The sequence below is a fragment of the Canis aureus genome, chromosome 3, assembly GCF_053574225.1.
Source record: "Canis aureus isolate CA01 chromosome 3, VMU_Caureus_v.1.0, whole genome shotgun sequence".
Lineage (NCBI taxonomy): Eukaryota > Metazoa > Chordata > Mammalia > Carnivora > Canidae > Canis > Canis aureus.
In genome coordinates, this window is record NC_135613.1 from 36,533,229 (window position 1) to 36,554,357 (window position 21,129).

At 45.0% G+C, this 21,129-nt stretch overlaps 1 protein-coding gene across 25 annotated transcripts in view; it reads right to left on the reverse strand.

Moving 5' to 3' along the window:
* DAB1 (DAB adaptor protein 1) overlaps positions 1 to 21,129 on the reverse strand; it is a 1,166,965-nt gene that overhangs the window by 14,364 nt on the left and 1,131,472 nt on the right. For 23 of the 25 annotated variants that reach the window (XM_077891933.1, XM_077891931.1, XM_077891932.1 and 20 more), the window contains 6 exons: positions 19,931 to 19,981; positions 19,792 to 19,839; positions 15,094 to 15,156; positions 12,594 to 12,702; positions 4,095 to 4,643; positions 349 to 476 (listed from right to left, as the gene is read on the reverse strand). In XM_077891933.1, the coding sequence (XP_077748059.1) occupies positions 349 to 476; positions 4,095 to 4,643; positions 12,594 to 12,702; positions 15,094 to 15,156; positions 19,792 to 19,839; positions 19,931 to 19,981 (948 nt within the window). The remainder of the gene's footprint in view (positions 1 to 348; positions 477 to 4,094; positions 4,644 to 12,593; positions 12,703 to 15,093; positions 15,157 to 19,791; positions 19,840 to 19,930; positions 19,982 to 21,129) is intronic. The other 2 variants (XM_077891953.1, XM_077891951.1) reach the window with 1 other exon arrangement.

A 21,129-nucleotide genomic window follows, 5' to 3' on the forward strand; every position in this document is an offset into this window, starting at 1 on the left:
AGAAGATAACACTTTTTTTTTTCTTTTCAACAATGGAAAGCAGAAGACAGCAGGGCATATTTTCATGCATACATATGATCAGTTATTTTAAAGGAGGCAGCAACTGCAGTTGGAAGGTACCACACCCACCAACGTGGGAACTTGTGGGACCGACCTCACGAAAAGGACAACATTTTTCAGCTGCTCATTAGAACATAAAAGAAAGCCCCTCTAGTGCCCCGCTTAGAACTTGGGAATCCGAGCCAGCATTCTTTTCTATGCAGGTTTCCGCGCCCACTATCCATTTCAGATACAGCCGTTTTAATTTTTAGGAAAGGCAAAACCAGAGAGAACAAACTGGTCACTTACAGCTTCTTGCTCTTCGCTTTTGCTGGGACTTTCGAAGCCCTCCTCGAAGATGTCATCTGTGGTGGGATCGCTGGCATGGGATGCAGATGATTTGGACGGAGAGCTCTGTCGAGGGGCTGGGGTTGGAGCTACACCGGGACCACGCACAAAGAAGGAACATCGTTAAGTGTCTGGCTGCCACCATTTACATCCTACAGAGACCTCAGGGGTCTGGCTATATTCAAGTCAAGTCCAGCACTCTGCTTTCTATCCTGAGGCAGGTCAGTTAAACAACTGAGCATCTCCTCTGTACATATCTATTTTGTCTTGTCATACAGCTGACAGGAAAGAGTGGGTGCACACGGATGGGGCAGGGAGTGGTTCTCAAGGAATGGCACTTGGATCAGCGACACTACCACATCCGGGACCTTGTCACAAACGCAGTCTTGGACCTCACCCCAGACCTACTGACTCGGAAGCTCCATGTTTCTACATACTCGAGGTGAGAACCACGGGACAAATTTTTCTTTCTTCTCTCTCTCTCAACATTGTGTGTGTGTTTTAGTAAGAATAAATAGGTCAGAGGACAGTGATGTGCATCGATTAAGTGCCTTCTATACGTCAGACATTGTCAGAAACTTTACAGCGAGTATCTGTAATCCTCATAGTGCCTCTTTGAGGTAGGGGTTATCCCAGGACAGCTAAGGGAAGTGAAGTTGCTAAATTGCTCAAGGCCACATAGCTGGTTACTGGTAGAACCAGGCCTTGTATCCTTGCACATGGGAGATAACGTGAGAAACCCGTGTTGGATGAAGAGTGAAGGGTGCCTCTATGATGTGGGAAAAAGGGAGGGAGCTCCTGGCAACTTCCCCACTGGCACTTTATCCATCACTCCATAAGGATACACATCTTCTCTCCTGGCCTTCCCACAAGTTCCCCTTCTCATTTGTTCCAGAGGTTATAACAAATGTGCCATTTGAAGCTATTCTTTTTTCAATAATTTCTAATTTGGCATTGAAAAGCCAGTCACTGGCTCAGCCCCAAGTGAGGAGATGATGTGGCTTAATTTAGTAGCTAAATTTCCAGTGCCACTGATAAGGCCCCCCATCCTGCCATAACTGCCCAGAATTTCCCAAATCTGGCTGCTTATCAGACAGAGAGTGATTATAAAACTTGGTGAGCACCTTTCGCCTTGATGGATCTATATTTAGAATAACAACACAATTTACTGTGTGCCAGCAAGCTGGGCACGGTGCTAGGCATTTTGTATTTACTGTGTTCCCTAACACATACTGCAAAGTGGTGTGGGACCTATTTTTCTTTCCTGATGAAGAAACTGCAGCCCTGAAAGGTGAAGGGACTTTCTCAGGGTCACCAGCACCACGGAATAGGAGTGCTGGGATTTAATACAGCTCTGTCTACACTGTCGGGCCAGCTGTGAGGTCTATGTCAATTTGACATAGATTTTTGGTCCAACTGATGAAAAAACTCCACTCAAAACATTCTGAAGGTGATGCTCATGGATAGAAGGATATAATGACTGTTTTTACTCATTTTCTTTACAATAAAACATTATTTTTTTTAATTTAAAAGGAAGTCTGTTTTATGAGATGATTATGGAACAGACTAGTTCTAGCAGGTTTAAGTGAGAACACCCCGATTTCCAACAGCTAATGAATAAATGTTGGCGTAACTGGATTCCAAATTGTGTTTGAAGTGGCTTATTGCTTACTAGAGGCCGAGAACACAGGCTGAGGTGCCAGTCTGAGAGGTGTACCGGTCCTACTTATCAGATGAAGTCATTTGGAAGCATAATTAGAGGTTCATTTATGTAAGTGTCTTAGCCTTTAGAAGGCTCTTCTAGAATACCTGAATAATCTAAAAGAGTGGTTCTTTAATGGTGCAATTTAAATCCTAGGAGACATTTCACAGTATCTTGGGTCATTTCTTTTTTTTTTTTTTCTTTTTTTCTTGGGTCATTTCTGACTATAAAGACTCAGGGGACAGGACATGTATTTCTGGCATCTAGTGGGTGGAGGCAGGGATGCTGCTCATCATCCTATAAGCACAACACACACCCCACAACAAAGAATTATCTGGCCCCAAATATCAATAAAGCCCAGGTTGTAAAACACAGCCACAGCTGAATGGCCTTTGTTCTGTTCATTTCAATCTCTACGATTTTTCCCAAATGTCTCCCACACGCTAGATGCTATGCTAGCATTAGAAGAAGTAGACGGGTGATTAGGACATATGTCCTGTCCTCAAAGAACTGAAACTTCCCTTTTATTTATAGCTGGCATGCAAGTCCATTGAAAGAGAGACACTTGCTTTCAAAAGATGCTTGCTTATTTATGCATGGCTCTCATTCCCCCAGCATTTCATTTTTTATTCATTATTTTTCACTGAAACCCTGTGACGTGGAGCTAATAGAGATGCCCTCATATGGAGATCACATGGCCTGAGTAGAAGTAGGTTGTTTATACACATAAAAGGCATTCATTTTCAGAACTGCCTTCTGAACCTGGATGAAATAACACCACCTAATTGTGTTAACATTAGATTTTTTGACAATTCTCACTATTGGCCAAGCAGTGATCCCTATCATCTGTGACAGTAATGAAAACGCCAAACTCATTGTTCCATGAGACTTTTGCTTTTCCCTATCAATTGTCAAAGGCATGGGCTGAATTACCAGTCACTTTTCCGAGCATATGTGTGCTCAAGTGTATCTAGATTCTGATTGGCTGCATGGTCATGGCTTTTTGGATGCTTACAGTAGAAAAGTGATCTGGAAAGAATCACTGAGTGCCTGAACTAGAAGGAAGTACACTCCTCATCATCCAAGCCAACTCAATGCATTTCACCCATGACACAGCTGAGGTTAAGAAAGTCACACACACGGCCAAAGACACAGCTTGTGGTAGAAGAGCAAAGGTTGGAACTCTGGTCCAGGGATTTGACACAGAACCATTCAATATGCATTCATAATGGTGACAAAAATACCTTAAAATTTGTGATGTATACAATGTTTCAGTACATGTACCACTGATCCTTGTAATATCTCTTAGGCTAAGATAGATGAGGAAATTGAGGCTCACAAAAATGACTTGCCGATAGGCACAAAACTAGGAAGTGATAAATCTGCTCTCTAGGTTCCCAGTCTACAGATTTCTGCTTCACTACCATTTTTTCTCTTTGACGACCCAAAGCCCTGAGCCAAAATCTGGCTTCAACTAAACCAGCTGGATGAGATCTTATGGCTGCTCTTTCTTTCCCGTAAGTTTTCTCTTGATTTTAGTTTTCTACTCTAATTTTTGTCCTTATTTCCCAGACTTTTAAAATTCATATTCACTATTCATTTCCATTTCAACAAGCCATACCAAAATCTGTGTCATAAGGAGGGATAATGAATGAATGGATGGATAGATGAGCAGATCAACAAAAACATTAGAAGCAGAGTGACTGGTAGGAAAATAACAGGTTTGTATTTGATTCTACTACTCTCGTTGTCCTTGAACCTCACTCTCATTATTGGTCAGACAGGTCTAACAAAACCTGTAATAAGCATTGTTATGAGTATAAAAGTATGAAAACAATGGTTACGAGGTAGATATGTATAATTGGCACCTCATAACTGGTAGCTATTATTATTAGTAGTCATATAAACCAAGATGCCTGCTGAATGTGAACTGAGATGAGTTCTGTGACTCCAGAAACAAGGCATCGCTCTCATTGGAGTTAGGTCTCCCAAGAAGGGCACTCACGTGAGTTGGTTGATGGTGTGGTAGAAGTCACAGGGGTCAAATTCAACTGGGAGATGTCAAAGTCGTCACAGTCATCTGTATCCTGTGCCACCCCGACTTTGTTGAAGTAACTGGAGAAGGCCTCTGAGGTACAGGTGAGGGAGGGTTGGTCGGGTTTGCGGGAGGGCACGGGTGGCGGCTGGGCCATCTGGAAATCCTTAAACATTTCTTTCCCCATTTTCTGTCTGGGCTTCTCGGTCTGTGGACTTGACCTGGTGGAGTCACCCGTGGTTGGGACGGTTGCAAGGGGGGTGAGGGGACCTTGGAACATGGCGGCTGGCAAAGGCATAACAGTTTGTGTGGGCATGAAGGCGGCTGGCGGAAACTGCCCGGCTACAGTTGGCCAGGGCTGCTGAGTGGCAGGGAAGAGACCCGGCTGGCCCCATGCGATGGGCTGAGCCCCCGGCATCACCTGAGCGACTGGTGGCTGAGCACCCATGGCGATCTGCTGTTGGACGAGGGGCTGCTGGCCCCAGAAGGATGGGAGGACGGCGCCCATTGCAACATAACCTGGAAGGGTGAGAAAGATGAGTCATGTACCCTGGGAAAGAATAATTCATGGATTCAGGTGATCGGCAGAAAGATACTGAGCAGTTGTTACGTTCCAGGCTCTGTGCTAGAGACCTGGGCCACAAAGATGAGTAAGATGAAAGTTCTGGCTTTCAATGGAGTGTTCCTTCCAGAGCCACGGTCTGGAGAAACCTAAGAAGGGGACTCATAAGCAAAACTAGAATGCAGTGAGCGAGCAAGCCGGGCAGGTGTTTGGGAGATAATGATAATATTGCTATAATTAAAGGTTTCCGACTCCACACAGCCTCAGGAGCTGGTGTGTCTCAGTGGAAAAGGTAGAGTACTAGACATCGGGTACATTTGGGTTTGAATCTTGCCTCCCCTTCTGGCTAGACCAAACACTTAAACTTTCTAAACCTCAAGCTCTTGGTTAGAAAGCCAGGTTATAAGATCTTCCTTTTCAGCATGGAAAACATGTGCTGAGGGAAGAAGAATCAGAGTATCGGGGATGTTGAGGTCTAGGTTAAAATTTGGAGTTCTTCTGCTTCTTATCTACGGAGTTTAGGGAGAGCTCCACAAGCTCTCTCGGGCTCTCTCTCCTCATCTGTGAAATGGGCAAAAAATACTGTCTGCCTCATGGGCTTGGTTTAAAGATAAATGGAGATGACGTTTTTGAGGTGGACTACTGCACCTGACACCAAGTATGCATTCAATAAATGTTAGCAATTAGTAGGATTTAAATCAGAGAAATCCTAGGAAGTACTTAATACCTTGCTTGATACATAGCAGCCATATAATAAGTGGTAGCTCCAGGTATTAGAACACATTATTTCTGCATTGTCATCATGCCAATTTTAGGGACTGTCTACTCAGGAGCACCTTGTACAGTGGCATAGGTTGGGGACGCCAAAACTCCGGAGGGTCTACTCACATATGTCACCATGTTAATTGTTGGCTGTACTAAGTCCTTTCAGGTGAGATATAACCATTTTAAAAGGCGAAGTGACACTTTTCACAGTATCAATAGTAACACAAATAATTTCCATGTATTCGATGTCTATGATGTTCTAGGTACAGTATTAGGTGCTTCACATCCTCACGGAATCCCTGCAGGGTAGGTATTCTCATCCCCATTCTAGGGATAAGGAAATAGGTGTTCAGAGAGGGAAAGTCCATGTTTAGGGTCACAGAGACAGCATGAAGTGGGATCAGGATCTAAACTGAGGTCACTTGTCCCCACAGCTAGTGGTGTTCTTCCCTCTACATCACACTGCCCCAGCCAGACAGCCAAGACCAATTTCTGATATCTGGATAGTAAGTACACCGGGGTTTGGCAAATGTTGGACAGGGCCAGAGAAATTCCCATGTGCTTCCAGTGATCCCTGCCCTTCTCAGAGGGCCCCGTGGACATACACATGTGCCATTGAGCCTGGGAGACAGATGCCCAGGCCAGGCAGGGGAGAGGAGGAAGAAGCTGGCTTGGCCTGACCTCTCAAAACCAGCCTTTTCACAGCTGTCAGAAGGAGTTTACAGGTGTACAGGAGTGAGGCCAAGAGAAGAGTGGGTGCAAGGTATCCTAGCAACTTCCAAAGGGAAGGCAGGCAGGCCCCGTGGCTCTGATCATGTCATGGGTGATGTCAATGACTGTGGGGAGCCCAGAGAAACCATGTGCAGAGTGCCTCACTCATGCTCCAGCCTCAGATCCCCTGCCCTTCAACTGATGACTAAGGAATGGAGACAACATTCCAGGTCCAGCCATTTCCTTGTGAGGTGAGAAGAGGTTCCAGAAAGGTGGAGGAGACAGGACACACAGGCTCCTTGCTGATGAATCCAGCAGTGTGACAGGCTCCTAGGGGGCGTCGACAAAGCAAACAGACCATATCCTTATGTGATCGCTTAGCCCTACTGCACTGAAATCAGAGGGGTGAAGAGACGTTGGTGCTGGCATTTCAAACCCGAGACCTGCTTGCATCGCCTCTCACCACACCCATCACATAATAAGGCAGTGACTCGAGCCCACTAACAGATTAAGAGTTCCACAACTGTTTTTCATATTTTCTGATTTACTTTGATGGGGGGATGATCAGGAAATTTGTGGGGTATATTTTGGTTGTCAGGTTAACTTGCTAGTGGGAGCCACTATGCGCACTTGAGAAGCAGAGAGCTTGGATACTTGATATCCTATACTGTGTGAGACCAACGTGCATAACAAAGAATTCCCCCACGTTCTGGCTTCGATAATATTTGAGTATGGGCTGGACATTGTATTACCTAGAAATTCAGTTTCTTTGCATAGTTTCAATGCACTTAGTTTTCTGGGAAGGTAACAGCTGTGTACATTGAAGGCCGACTGTATTTTGTCTTGTTTGGAACACGGTCAAGAGTTGCTCACCATTTGGGAAAATTGACGTTCCCAACAGAAACACTTTCCCTGGTGTTTGAACCCACAGGGGGTTCCTGTGTCCCTCTGCACCTGCAGAGACTCTATTTATAGTTCTACACATCTGGCCACTTAGTAGGACTTCTAGCGCAGCTATACCTGGGTATTTCCCTTATTGAAATAGATATCTTTTTATTACAAATTAGTTTTTAAAAGTTTCCTCCTGGGACACCTGGGTGGCTCAGCGGTTAAGCGTCTGCCTTTGGCCGAGGGCATGATCCCGGGGTCCTGGGATCAAGTCCTGCATCGGGCTCCCTACAGGGAGCCTGCTTCTTCCACTGCCAAGGTCTCTGCCTCTCTCTGTTTCTCATGAATAAATAAAATCTTTTAAAAAAAAGTTTGTGGGAAATATCAGAAAGGGAGACAGAACATAAAGACTGCTAACTCTGGGAAACGAACTAGGGGTGGTAGAAGGGGAGGAGGGCGGGGGGTGGGAGTGAATGGGTGACGGGCACTGGGTGTTATTCTGTATGTTAGTAAATTGAACACCAATAAAAAAAATAAAAAAAAATAAAAAAAAAATAAAAAAAAGTTTCCTCCTTATAATGAAGGCATTATATTTTTAAAAAAAACTATTAGATAAGTTATATCATTTATGAATTTCATTTCAAGAATTTAAAGGAGACATTACAAAGATCTGTCGTAAAAAGGGGGCACTAGGTCTGATGGGGCAGAGACACAGATCTTTCAATGACCTCAATCCTGATGCCCATTTTGGGAAAGGGATGGAAGGTTTCAGCCTGCAGACAGGCTAGGCTGTCTTTCACTTTGCTTCCACTCCACAGCCCTTGTTGCCACCGGAGGATTGCTCTAAGATGCAATATAGTGCTTCACTGTCTTGACTATAAGGTTTGGATGCCTTAGCTTGGCTTAGGAGCCTTCAGGGATCAGGCCCCTTCCTACCTCTTCATCCCACCTTTCCCTACAGCAGCTGCAAACAAAGCTCCACCGGCTCTCTCTCATCCCTGCTGGTGCTCCTGCCTACCTCACCTGGCTACTCCTTATGCACTCTCTGAGAACCAGTTCAGCAGCACCTCTTCTGGGCACTTTTTCTGCCCCCCTGCACTCCACTGGTTCTCCTCTGGGCTTCTGCAGACCCCAGGGGTCATCTCTGTGATGGCATTTGGTCACACTGTGTTGCAACTGCCCAGTTATTGTCTTCCATCATTAGACAAGAAACCACCTGCTAGTAGGAACATTTTATTTTCCCTTTCCCTCTCCTCTGTGTCTGGCACAGTTTTGGGCACACATCAGCTGCTCCATAAATCCTGAGATGGGAGAGAGTCTCTCTATAAAGGTGAATGAGTCATAGTGGAATAAATGCCTTCACTGCATTTTTCCAAGTGTACAATTAAACTCGAAGATCTGTAAGTGCTGTAATCGCTGATGATTCTACTGTTGGTGGCAGGTTTTTCTTTCCCCTGTCTTTTTTTTTCCCACAAGGAACCAACAGATGGGCTGTGCACACTTTTCTGGAGAGAGCTATTAGCATGTCTCCCTGGCTTCGTGCCATCTGCTTCAGACCCAAGCACAATATTCAAAAGAAAAAAAAAAAGCAGCACAGGGTAATTGGGTATCATGTTAGGGAACTCACAGGTCTTACTAGTTTTTCTGGGGGGTTGGGGTCTCTGTAGCCTGGGCTTCCCCCAGACCTGTGAGCTAAGGTTCTCTGGCCACATGGCATCATGCACGCCTGATGGGACACCTCAGTCGCAGCGCTGCGGTAGCAGCGGACATGGGGGAGCCACTTGGTGGCTGCCACTGCAGCCACTTAACTGCTTAGTAACATTTACTCATTAACGTTCGACGGTGGAGGGAGGAGGTGCCATGGAGCATCTGTTTATGCCATGGAGTTCAGATCAATCATAAATCTCCTTGCTGTGAAGTGAAAGGAAACACCTGCATTACTGCCTTGCAGTTAGATTTTTAAGGAGTGTTGAAAATTGCAATTTATAACCAGATGCTTGCACCTGGGGATACCTCATTATTTGAATTTAAAAAGCAGCCTAAAATGTGAGAAAAATATGGAAAACTAAGGGACTCTCCCGACTTGTATGGTAATGCTTATGTACATGATCTCATTCATTCACTGATTTATTCATTCATTCAAAAAGATCCCTATTGAGTGTGAAGCACTGTTTTGGTCTCTGGAGATCCAGTAAAGAACACAATAATTAAGAAAAACAAAAACCTTTCCCTCATGGAGCTTACATTTATGTGACACTGATCCTTGCAACAAGCCTCTGTGTCACTGATATAGTATCGCTTTACTCTGTGTTTGAGATACTGTAGGTGGCTGAGGGGAAGGCTTGAGCCAGCTACCACAGGGTACGGGGAACAGAGCCAGGCTCCTAACAGACAGGGTAGCAAACATCTGTTGCCTGCTTACCGATAGAAACACCACCAAGCACCACTTTAAATGTTCCACTATGTGTATGAACTCATGCAATTGTCCGACTAGCTATATGGTGGAGTTACCATCCCCATTTCACAGATAAGCTCCTTGAGGCTCAGAGGAGATTTAGCTGAGTTTTACCCAGTTGGCTAGTGGCAGGTCTGTATTTATACACAGTATATCCTCTAAGCCCTCAGGCCAGCTCTGTCATGTACAGTTAAGAGGCCAAAGCTAAATTTTATTACATGGATGTTTTTCTAAATATTCCAAAAAGGTTAAAGGGAAAAAATATAGGCAGGACAAGACATTTTCTTCTACTTTAAAAATAAGAGTCATAATAATCATAATAGTAGCAACACGAGCTGCATTTGCTCACTGAAGCATCCACAGTAAGCCGGCAATTTTCAGGATGCTTCACTTTGTTTTCTCATTTAATTCTCATGATATTGTTGCAAGGGAAGTATTATTTTTTACTCATTTATAAAGATTTAGAAACTCTGGCTCTGGCAGGTTAAGTAAATGGCTCAGGAGTCTAAAACATACATAAATAGATGAGCTAGGATTTGAACCCAGCCCATCAGATGCAAACCACACACACACACACACCCTGGCCCCCAACCCGTAGCCCATCTGTTGTACTGCATGCCGTGGTTCGTGTCCCTGGCTCTCTGTCACTGGTTGGACAACTGGGGGACAGGCAGATGGCTACTCAGCATCTGCAGAGATTTCTTAGGGCCATTCCAAGGAAGAGAGGCTGATAGTTGACCACCCACTGACATCTACTTTTGTTCCTCAGCATATCTGAATAGAAGCAGGCATTTTGAGAACCAAAATGTGCTCAATGAAATTAATTTTACACTTACATTCTAAACAGTGAAATTGTGGAGGTAATCAATCAGATTTTTTTTTTTTTTTTTTTTGAGCAGCTGAAGAACCCGAATCTAGACGTGAACTGGCTTGTCCGTAGTTTGCAACACGGCTGGTCAAGTAGCAAGACTAAAACCCAGGTTTTCAAAGCCCTCATCTGACACAGGCTCAGGAGAAGGTCCAGAGTAGTTCTGTGTGTGGCTCAGCCAGGTCCTCGGGGTGCTTTTATGCAAATGTTAGGGCAGGGAGCCGTGTGACTGCATCCTGTCCCACTCTCACTTATGGAGAAGGAAGATGGAGACTTGCCTAGAGCACTCTTCCTAGACAGCTTCCTGGCTTCCATCCTTACATAGTCTGCTCACACCTCACCTCTGCATGAGCCCCTCCTGACCATAACCTTTATTTACACTTGCTCTAAAGCCCCTACACTCCCCTTGACTTTCTTCTATCCACACCACTTACTATTTTCAGACATACTAGGTATGTTACTTATTTTTATGTTGTTGCCTGTCTCCACAGTAGAAAGGGAAGTGCCATGAGGGCAGGACCTGCATCTGTCATGGTCACGGGCACACCCCAGGCACCTAGAATAGGGCCTGGCTCATTCACTGAGGAGTGGATATTTGTGGAATGAACACATCTGCAAGTTGGTTAAGTTTGGGGCTGATCGTTCCCATTACCTGTCTCAGCACATCATCTTCATAGATCAGATAATGAGGGGAAAGCATGGTAATTTCAACATGGGAAGGTGATAGATTTCTGATGGAAAACTGTTACTCTTATTTTAAATGATGCATTCTATTACACTATTCCCGAGGAGATTTTAATATCCATTTTAGGTAAGGAAAACCAGCCATCACCACAGTCCCATTTTAGAGACGGGTAAAACAGATTGATTGGGAAGCTCAGCAATTAAAAGTCTGCATTACTTGCAGATTCTAAAGTGTTAGCTAGATCCAATGGCTACCGACCTCTGTTGCTTCTGAAAGTGCATAATGATCTCTGGGCTTATGGGGAATAATTTTAACTATTTCAGAATAGAGTGTGAATTTTTACTTCATTTTGAATAACAGCAAGGTTCATATTCGGTGGCAAGAATTTGCTTCTAACTCTATGTAGCTAGAATTGTTTATAGAGAAAAACTCAAGGAAATGTATATTTGAAAATATTCAGGCTCAGGACTCCTGGGTGGTTCAGTTGGTTAACTGTTGGGGGCTGCTGATTTTGGCTCAGGTCATGATCTTGGTGTTGTGAGATCGAGTCCCACATTGTTGGACCCCATGCTCATCTTGGTGTAGCCTGCTTGAGGATTCTCTCCCTCTCCCTCTGCTTCCTGCCCCCTGCTTGCATGTCCACACTCCCTCCCTCAAACAAATAAATAAAAATATTTTCCTAAAAAAAAGGAAATATTCAGGTTCTTTTGGCTGTATATAAGAATAAAATAGAAAGATGAAGCCACAGATTTCAAATACATAGAAAGAAAACAGTCTTTAAGGCTCTCATGTATGTAAAGAGTGGAATACCCCCTCTGGCCTGTGCCAAGTCAAGCGGTCTGGCTACATGGAGTGCCTGATGCCATGGAGACAAGTTAAGAAAGGAGATCCTGCCAATTTGTACCTCACCTGCAATACTGTCACTATATATACGTATGCACACATATATGCACAACCTGTTGTAAAAGCAGTACATATATTTATATATATTAAAGAATGCTTAGAAAACAGAACAAATACTTTCAAAATCATTAAAAGCCCCATCACCTTCCCAGTTCACTGTTAGCAGTTTGGCTCTGTCCCCTCAGCACCTCGCTTTGCATGGAGAGCCTCCCCATTCTCAAATCTCTACCAAAGGAGGCAATCTGATCCCAAGAGGTCTGTGGAGAGTTCATACTTCCCCCCACCTGCCATCCTCCCTCCCTTTGGCTGGGATGCACACGAGGAGAATTCGCACTAATTTACACGGCTGTATGTGCACTGGGCTCCCTGAAGCTGTCTACTACTGAGTAACCTAGAATTTTGACCTTTCCAGGTGAAAGACTTCACTGAATTCCAGCCTACAGTCTACCACAGGTGTGCAAATGCTCCCCCACCTCCCAATGGCAGCCTCTCAAAGTCATCTGAAGAGTCACAGGAGAGGCTGGTGGTTCCGCAAGTCTTCGGGCATAATTTGACAGCTGGTTCACATCAACCCTTTCTCTTCCTTGACAGGTGGAGGCCGAAGGAAGGGAAGCGGGCCGAAGACAGCTTACCTGAGGGTACAGCAGCAGTGCCGAAAGGTACAGAACTAAACATGTCTGCACTCGCCGGAAGTGTCTGAGATGAAGACGGGATAAAGGCATCACCTGGAGTTGCAGGAGTCTGTTAGAGAGAGAGGGGGGTGCAGAAGGTGTGTGAGGTCCCTGGGAAACTGGGCTCAGGAGCCGTCAAGGATGAGAGGCAGTAGGTGCAGGAAGCAGGGGCAGGAGGGACTGGAGAAGCCAGCCATGGTCCAGGCCACACATGTGGTGTGCAGACCACAAGCTGGTTGTATACACTGACCATAAAACAGGACAAATGAGACCTACCTTTTAGCAGCTGTGATAATGAAGTGAGATCCTGCATTTAAATCACTTAGTACCATGCTGAGGTGCATTAGCAGGTGCTCAGCAAACAGTGGCCAGAATCTCAACTCTTTGGTTCTAGCCCCTGCTCCTTGGGGGTGTTTTTCAGGCCATCGAATTATTCCACAATATGTAGCTTTCATCCTTTAGAGGGGGTCAACTTAAACTGACATGAACCCACTCAGGATCCACTGTGCACCTAATTCAGGGTTTGTCACTTAATACACAGTAAATAAACAGCCTGACGAAATGACCAAATAGAGCTCAGAGACTAGAACAGAGACCCCTGTCTCCTGGTGCCTCCCACATTCTGTGTGAGTCTCTACGTGCATAGACAAGGAAATATTTTCAAATGATAAAAAAACTGAAGCCTGAGGAGCAGCAAACTCTAAATTACCCAGCCTCTGCTGGAACCCGAGACAGGTCCATTGCATGCACTGGTGGGGAAGGTGAGAGGTACTGGGACAAATCAAACAGACAGAAGGGATACTGAGGGGGCACTCAAAGAAAAGCATCAGTACTCAGTTTTTTAAAGGCTCACACCCATTTACAGCAGCCTTTCTCCTATAAAGTATGTCTAAGCGATGCCATTGTATCCTTATTTTTCTTTTCCCCTTGGAACAGTCTGGGGCAAGCAATTAATCCTGAAACCACGGCAATTAGACAGGGCCATTTTTAGACCAGCAGCCTGCGGGTGGAGTGGCATTGTTCTGGGGATTATTAAATACCCATTTGGACTGCACTTGGGTTCAGGGCCAGAAACAGCCATGAGCTGCTGCGTTAAGCACTTTTAAACACAAGTGGGGCTGTTCTGTTTCCCCCACGTGATCTTAGGGGGAGTCATGTGCCCTCTCTAGGCCTCAGTTTGCTCATCTGTAAAATGCAGGGGACAGGCTAGAAGATTTCTTCAGATATTTCTGGCCCCACAGCTTGAGTTTCTACATGCCCAAGATGCAGCTCTTACCCCTGGGATGGAGGAGAAAAGGAGACTGGTTCGAGCTGCACCAGCTTCCCCGGAGACAGGAGCTGCTGTCCCCTGTCACGTCTGCTCTGGACATCAGATGTCGGGAGCAGGGCAGCTGTGTCTAGTGTCCCTGGCGGCAGCTGTGGGCAGTAGAGTCTCATGCCATCTGTCCTCCGTGCTGAGATTACAGCCTTTTCTCTGTAAGGTGCGTCTCCCCAATAAACCACATAGCACCATCCTCGGTATGTACAACTGTGCGGAGCCCAGAGGAGCTGCCCTCTCCCAGCAGCTTCTGCTGGTGCAGCTGTGGTTCATTGCTCTCTGCCCACCTCCTGCTTCCAGGGAAGGGGCAGGAGAGGACCTGGATGGGGCTTCTGGGTTCTGTTCTTTGCTGTGGCCATAGGGTTGCCTTTTCTAAATTTTTTAATTTTTTTTTTCATAGGGTTGCCTTTGAATGCAACCAGTTCTCAAAGCACCAGGATTCAATTTTGCTTAGGGTTGAATTCTTTTTTCTTTTCATTTTTAAATTAGGGTTCCCTGTAATCTCTATCCTCCTGCAATCAGTGACTTATAATAATGACAAGCAATGGGCTATATACCCTGGCTGAGACTAGAGTGGGGAATCCAAAGCTTCATGAGAAGCTCAGTGAAGCTAGGAGGCAGGGGAGAAGGGAGGAGAAGACAAAAAGAAGAGAGGGAGAGAGAGGAAGGAAAGAAGGCAGGAGACAGGACAAGGCAGAGGGAGGATACCTCATTTCCTAGGCTGAACACTGGGCTGGGTGGACTCTGGGCAGGTGCTGACAAATGCCTCATCGTGTCTATAGTCCTGTTGAGTTTCTGGCCCATGTTCCCAGCTAGACTGTGTGCTCCTTGCAGATAGGGACCTCATCCCAGTTATGTCTTTCTCCACTGACCAACAGAATAGCAAGTACCCAAGTATCTCATAATTGCTGATGCATGGTTTCACTTGCTTCTCAAAACAGAAGCCTTATAATTCCTTTAAAAAGCAGCAGAGGAAACCAAGGTTTCAGATTGCTGGTTAATTCTCCCAAATCACACAATTTGAAAGAGGCAGAGGTGAAACCCACCAGCAGCCTTCTTTTACCCAAGGCCCTTCTTCTCACCACCGTGCAGCTGAAGAAGAGAAGGGGAGGGAGGGAGGGTTGAGCTGCAGTGCATACTTACGGGGGGAGAGGTTATATCAGGAGGGGTCGACATATCCCCAAAAAGTTCTAATTGGGTCACAGCCTGAAAAGACACAAAGATAATGAAGTCACCACAAGGGAAGCCAATGCTACTGGGCACTGCTTTAAAACGGTGTGACATGAGGACCCTTGCTTCTTTGTCATCATGACTATACAAACAGTAAGCCCAGCTGGCCATTACCATACTTCATGATCGTAAAGACAACATCTGGGATGCAGCTGGAATCAATTCTTGCTTCAGTGTGTCTGGCAGTTTATCTGGGCTTAGTTAAGGGGATTCCAGCTTAGCCACCTCCCGTAACCCGTCATACCACTTCACTCTGATTCACCATCAAGTGCAGTGCTGTCTCTCTTCTCCAGGACATAAAGGCAAGAAGGTGATGGCCTCACTACTTTTCTTTTATGAGTGCGCATACATGTACAAAGTGCCTTCTATGTGCCAGCTATAAGGAGATAGGACTTTTTGGCTACTTCTCAGCAAATGCTCCCACTACCACAAACCTCAGAGGTATAATTCATCATCCCCATTTCTACAGATCAATCAACTGAGTCTTACAGAGGAGACCCCAAGGTCACAAAAGCCAGGACTTGAATTTTCTCCATAAAGAGCATACAGTCAAATGAGAGTCTCTGAAAATGCCAGCCTTGGATAAAAAATGTAGTTGGAAGAAAAGAAAACATATCATTTAATACCAGGAAGGGGAACAAAAACAGCCCAGTATCTACACTATTAATCACTGCTAGGAACTCCATCACTACAGACACTGTATTGTCTATATTCCCATCCATCATACAGGAGTGTCTGAGCAAGGCCAGCCATAGCAGCAGAAGAAACCCTTTAAGATATACTTAGAAATTAATCTGCATACACTTCCAGCTTCAGAGACTGTAGGAAGTCTATGGGCAGGAACCAAACAGCCTGCCTTAAAGTATATAATCATATGCTTTGTGCAAAACCTGCCCACTGGGGAAAAAACATTTTCAGCTCATCTGTAAAATGCAGGGGACAGGCTAAAAGATCTCTTCAGACCTTTCTGGCTCCATAGCTTGAGTTTCTTAGTGCCCAGGATGCAGCTGTTACCCCTGGGACAGAGAAGAGAGGGAGACTGGTGATTGGGGGAACCTAAAAACATCAATCAATAGAAAGGACTGGAAGAGTCTGCCTGCCTGCCTGCCACGCAGGCCCCCTGCACCTGGATTCTGCAGTATCCAGGCATTTCTAAGTCTGAACACTTAGTACCAAAAAACTAATTTAGTACCATAAAACTAAACATCATTCTCTCCTTCTGAAGAGTAAGTGGGCTCTGGGCCCTGGAAAAGGTCCCCCAGCTGTTGATGGATTCACCTCCAACCTCTGCAACTCCTTGGAGCTATAGTTCCCTTACCTGGATGGTAGAGATGATACTACTTCCTTTGCAGATTTATTGACAATATTAATAACAGGAATTTCTTTGAAGTTCATCTAAGCCTTGTTAAAAAGGCACAAAAGACTCTTTTTGCTGAAATAAGTTTAGCTTGCTTATTGAACTTTCAATTCTTCCTCTTAAGGTTTCAGACTAAATAACAGCGTTGGGCACACAGTAGGGCCCTACACACATTAATTTCCTTCCCAACTACACAATGCCTTTTCCATACATGCTGGGCACCTCTTGGGTGCTAGGTGCAGTGAACAGAATAGTGAGAAATGCCAAGATGAGCTTGCAGTCTGGCGGGATGATCCACAGAAGTAGATGATTTCAAAGCAATGTGGCAGAGATGGCAACAGGGGTCTCTGTGGGAGAACAGAGAAAGGGACTCGGCCAGCTTTTGGCAAAGAAGCTTAAGGAGAGTTTTCTAAAGGGAAGAGATCTGATCTGAATTCTGAAGATGAGGCAGTCAGTCAGGCAAACAAGAAGAGGAAGGACAATCCAGGCTGGTGCAAGTACATGAGCAGAAAGGAAAGAGGCCTGGAGGGTCTGAGCATGTGGGCAGAAAAGCAGTTTGTAATGAGCATGAGGGTGGAGGGCAGCAGGAAGCAGGCCAGCAAAGTGGACAGGAGTAAGGTCACAGTGGGACCAGACCCGGCTGGACTCTATAGATACTGGCTTGTCTCGGCCAAAGAGTCTTTACCATGTTTACAGTATTTTATGTCATTCGGTGAAACTATACCAATCCTTATGCTTTCTTCCAGATTCATATAAGGAATACTTCTATTTAATCGATTAACATGAAGCTTCTAGGCTTCCTTGCAATTGGGACTCAATGCTTTTAAAATGGCTTACAACTATTTTCAGTGGTAGGAAAATAATAAAATGAAGTTAATAATTAAGTCACACAATTTACATTTCAAATGTGTTGAACCCGTGGCACACTTTTACTAACATCATAAATATAATTTATTGGCTAATTTTCTCCTTAAGCACAACTTTTAAAATAACCTTCATTCTTGAGATATAGACTTTCCTCTTACCAGATGATTTTCACTCAAGGATTAAACGAGAAAAACATGCAGAGGCATAAAACATAGATTGTTATTTCATTCCATTGGATTTGCTGTTTAAATAGAAACTTGAGTTAATTAAATTTTATAGAAAAGGGGGATTCTTAGGCCATAAAATTAAAAATAATTCTAATAACCATATGTGATTGAGAATCTGGAATAGTATCTATTTTCACACCCCTCCCCACCATGCTCGCCATACTCCTTTTATTTGTAACCTAACAAACCATGTTCCATCTGATAATATTGTTGTAATTAATCATTTTAATGGCCTCGAGAGAATTAAAACTAACCATTCACATTTGTCGAACATTTTATAGTTTACAATACATTTTCCAATACGTTATCATCATGTTTGACGCTACCTGAGCTCACTGGTGGCATAGCTGTCTATCTGTCCTTTTTTGCACATGAGCTGAGACTGAGAGGTGATGAGACTTACCCATGATCAGTGGGCTAAAAGAAGCTGGGCTTGACCCACAGGCCAAGCAACACCTCGTTTATCTATCCCTTCACAAGCCCTACTTAGCATCCCTAGATGGTGGGAGTATAGCCACAATATTCTCTAACCAGAAGCTACGGTTCCCGAAGGGTCTGCCGAAACAGACATCCATCCGAAGAACTCCACTGGAAGGTCAGTTCAAGATGCCTATTCGCCTTTCCATTACCAGCACTGCAGAGATCTTCTGGTAGAGATGAGGCTGCCAATGGCAGATTCTGCCTTCTTCTGGCCCTGGGCATTTCCCACGGGAATACTGGAGGGTGCCCAGTCCAGTGAAGGGGCTCAAGGTAGCTTGGTTGTTGAGGAGGAAGGCCCTGAATCTCTCCCCTGGGCCAGCCCCTTCACAGCCATTCTTTGATATGAAAAAGCGATGATTTTCGAGTAATATTTAGAGTGTTGTGCCACTGCTGTTTCGAGATTAGTTCCCTGGTCCTTCTTTCAACTAGATGGCTGCAAGTGGACTCCTAGGCTCCTCCTGCAGAGAAATTCTGAAAGCGCCATTGATGAAGGCTGAGTTGTCCTTGGCTGACCCCCAAAACACATTCTCACAGGCCCACTCCTTATGTTTTGGCATCAGGAGCTCCTTCGTGTAGGAAAAGTATGGAGCCCCTACTGAGCATCAGCTGCTGTACTGAGAAGAGGGGATATGAGCCTGTTCCCGCTCTTATTCTCCTGGGCTGGCTATTTCATGGAAAGACAGACCATCGATAAAATCAGGGCAACATAATGGAGAAGAGAAACAGGAGTTACAGAGTTACAACAGGAGGGGCCATCTCAGGGCCTTTGCACACGTTCCTCCTTCTACTGAGAACATACATTCCTTTCCCAATTGCCTTTCCCACTCATCCTTCAGGACAGAAATTAGAGGACTTTTTTTTTTTTTCTTTCTGGGAAGTGTTTCCTAACTCAATATGTGCCCCATCCCATTGTCCAGAACAGATTATATGATACTCTTAGATCAGCGGTTCTCAACCCTGGACATACCTGGGGGGAAATACGGCTGCCTGGTTCCCACTCCTAAGAGATTCTGAATCAGATGGTTTGAAGTACAGCCTCATAACTGGGATTTTAAAAGAATCCTGATGATTCTAATTTGCAGCCAAGGTTGAGGAGCCCTGTCCTAGAGACTTTCCAAATACCCTCTAGCCAGAGGTGGCCTGTGTTACCAACCAGTACATCTAGTCCAGGGTATACCCACCCAATGGAAGCCTTGCCTGGTTTTTATTCACTTAGGTGCACTCAACACATCCTGCTTATGTGCCTGAACCCCTGGTATACTAGGTTCTAGTGCACTACACTAGACTAACCTACTTCATCTTACCAAGGCTGTGCAATGTTGCACTGTGACACGTGATCTCCTTGAGGACAGTCTGTCCTCCCATTTTACTAAATATCTAGCATCTATCAGAATGCCTGGGATATGTTGGAAGCTTGAAAAATATTTGTTCAATGGAATACACACACATACAAACACACACACACACACACACACTCTCTCTCTCTCTCTCTGTCTCTCATACACACATACTCTCTGACCTCATCATAGGGCTCAGCAATAATCTGCCTGTGAATATCACACTAGGCACCCACTGGGGCACAGCTGGCAGCTGCCCTTCACGCAGGCTGGGTGAGGAGAATATGGGATGCATGAGAATGACCAGAACGACTCTCATTTAACAAGAGCCTGGAGGCCTTACCTTTGTTGCCTCTAAAATCTCATCAAAGTCCATCGGCAGGTTTCTGTTCTGTAACCACAAGGCACGACTTATGAGCATGAAATGAACGATGGGATCATGACCTGAAACAGTTAATCAGATAGGGCCCTCTCATTCTTACCGGGGTGGCCGCAGCAAACCGTTCTTCAAAATCCTCAAATGGTTGACCGTTCTGAAAGTGTAAGGGATGATGAATGAGGATGAAGAGTCTGACACACAAATGGCATGGATTTATGAGTTTAATGATGACGGTATCTATGCTCTCTGCTCCCACGGTCTCCTCAGGCAGGAGCTGTGGCCAGTGTGTTCCCAGCAGAAGTAGATGATAAAACACGGGCCTGACCAGGAGGAAAGCCAGCAGTGGTAAGTTTGTAGGTTTAAAGTCTATCTTCCTGATATTCCAGGCATTACCTAGCCAGCCTCAATGCTGGCAACAGATAAAAGCATGATGTTTATTTACACTCAAGGAAAAGGAAAAGTTTTAAAAGGAAAAAATACTATCATGTGCTTTAGCCAAACTCTTAGCTCTTCAGAGTAGTCTGTGAACAGCTAGTTTTGTGAGTGCCCTTATGCATGCCGTCCCCTCTGCTTGAAAGGCTCTTCTTCTCATCTCTGCAAGTTTGAAGTACCAAATTCCTCAAACCCAGCTGGAAGGCCACCTCTTCCATGAAGCTCCCCTTGATCCTCTGAGCTGAAAATCATCAGAGTAATAGCACATCATCTGTGCGGATTACATTGTGCTTCCAGAAGCACAGCCAGGCTGTATTTATTCCTGAATCTTGGCTACTCGTAGAGGATCTGGCACCTAGCAGTGCTCAAAAATATATGAACAAATGCATGTTTTAAAAGTGGCTGGCAGTTGACCAGATCTAATTGTTTTGTTAATTTTGTATTTTATTGTTTGTAATTGTTGAGGATTTCACTAAACTACTCCATATTGCTGCACTGGCATCCATTTGCGTGGCTCAGCTAACTTCAGGGGCCTGACCTCAGCCTCTCCCATGAGGCAGACCCTGGATAAACAGCAGAGTCACAAGTAATTGTAAATTCCTAGTATGACTCTCCCAATGGCTTGTGATTAGTAGTCTCTCCCACCTTGCCCCTTAGAGAAGATCTCTGTGGAGCTTACCAAAACCCTGCCCTTTTTGGTGTGAACTGACCAATCTGGGACCCCAAAGCCCGTCACTTGTGGGCCCTAATAAAGGTACGCACCTTAGTTACCATACTTGCCATACTTTCTCCGCCTGCACCCTGCCTTGACTTTCCCCGAGTCACCTCTTGAAGTGTACTACGTACCTCCTCCAGGACCTGTGAGTAATA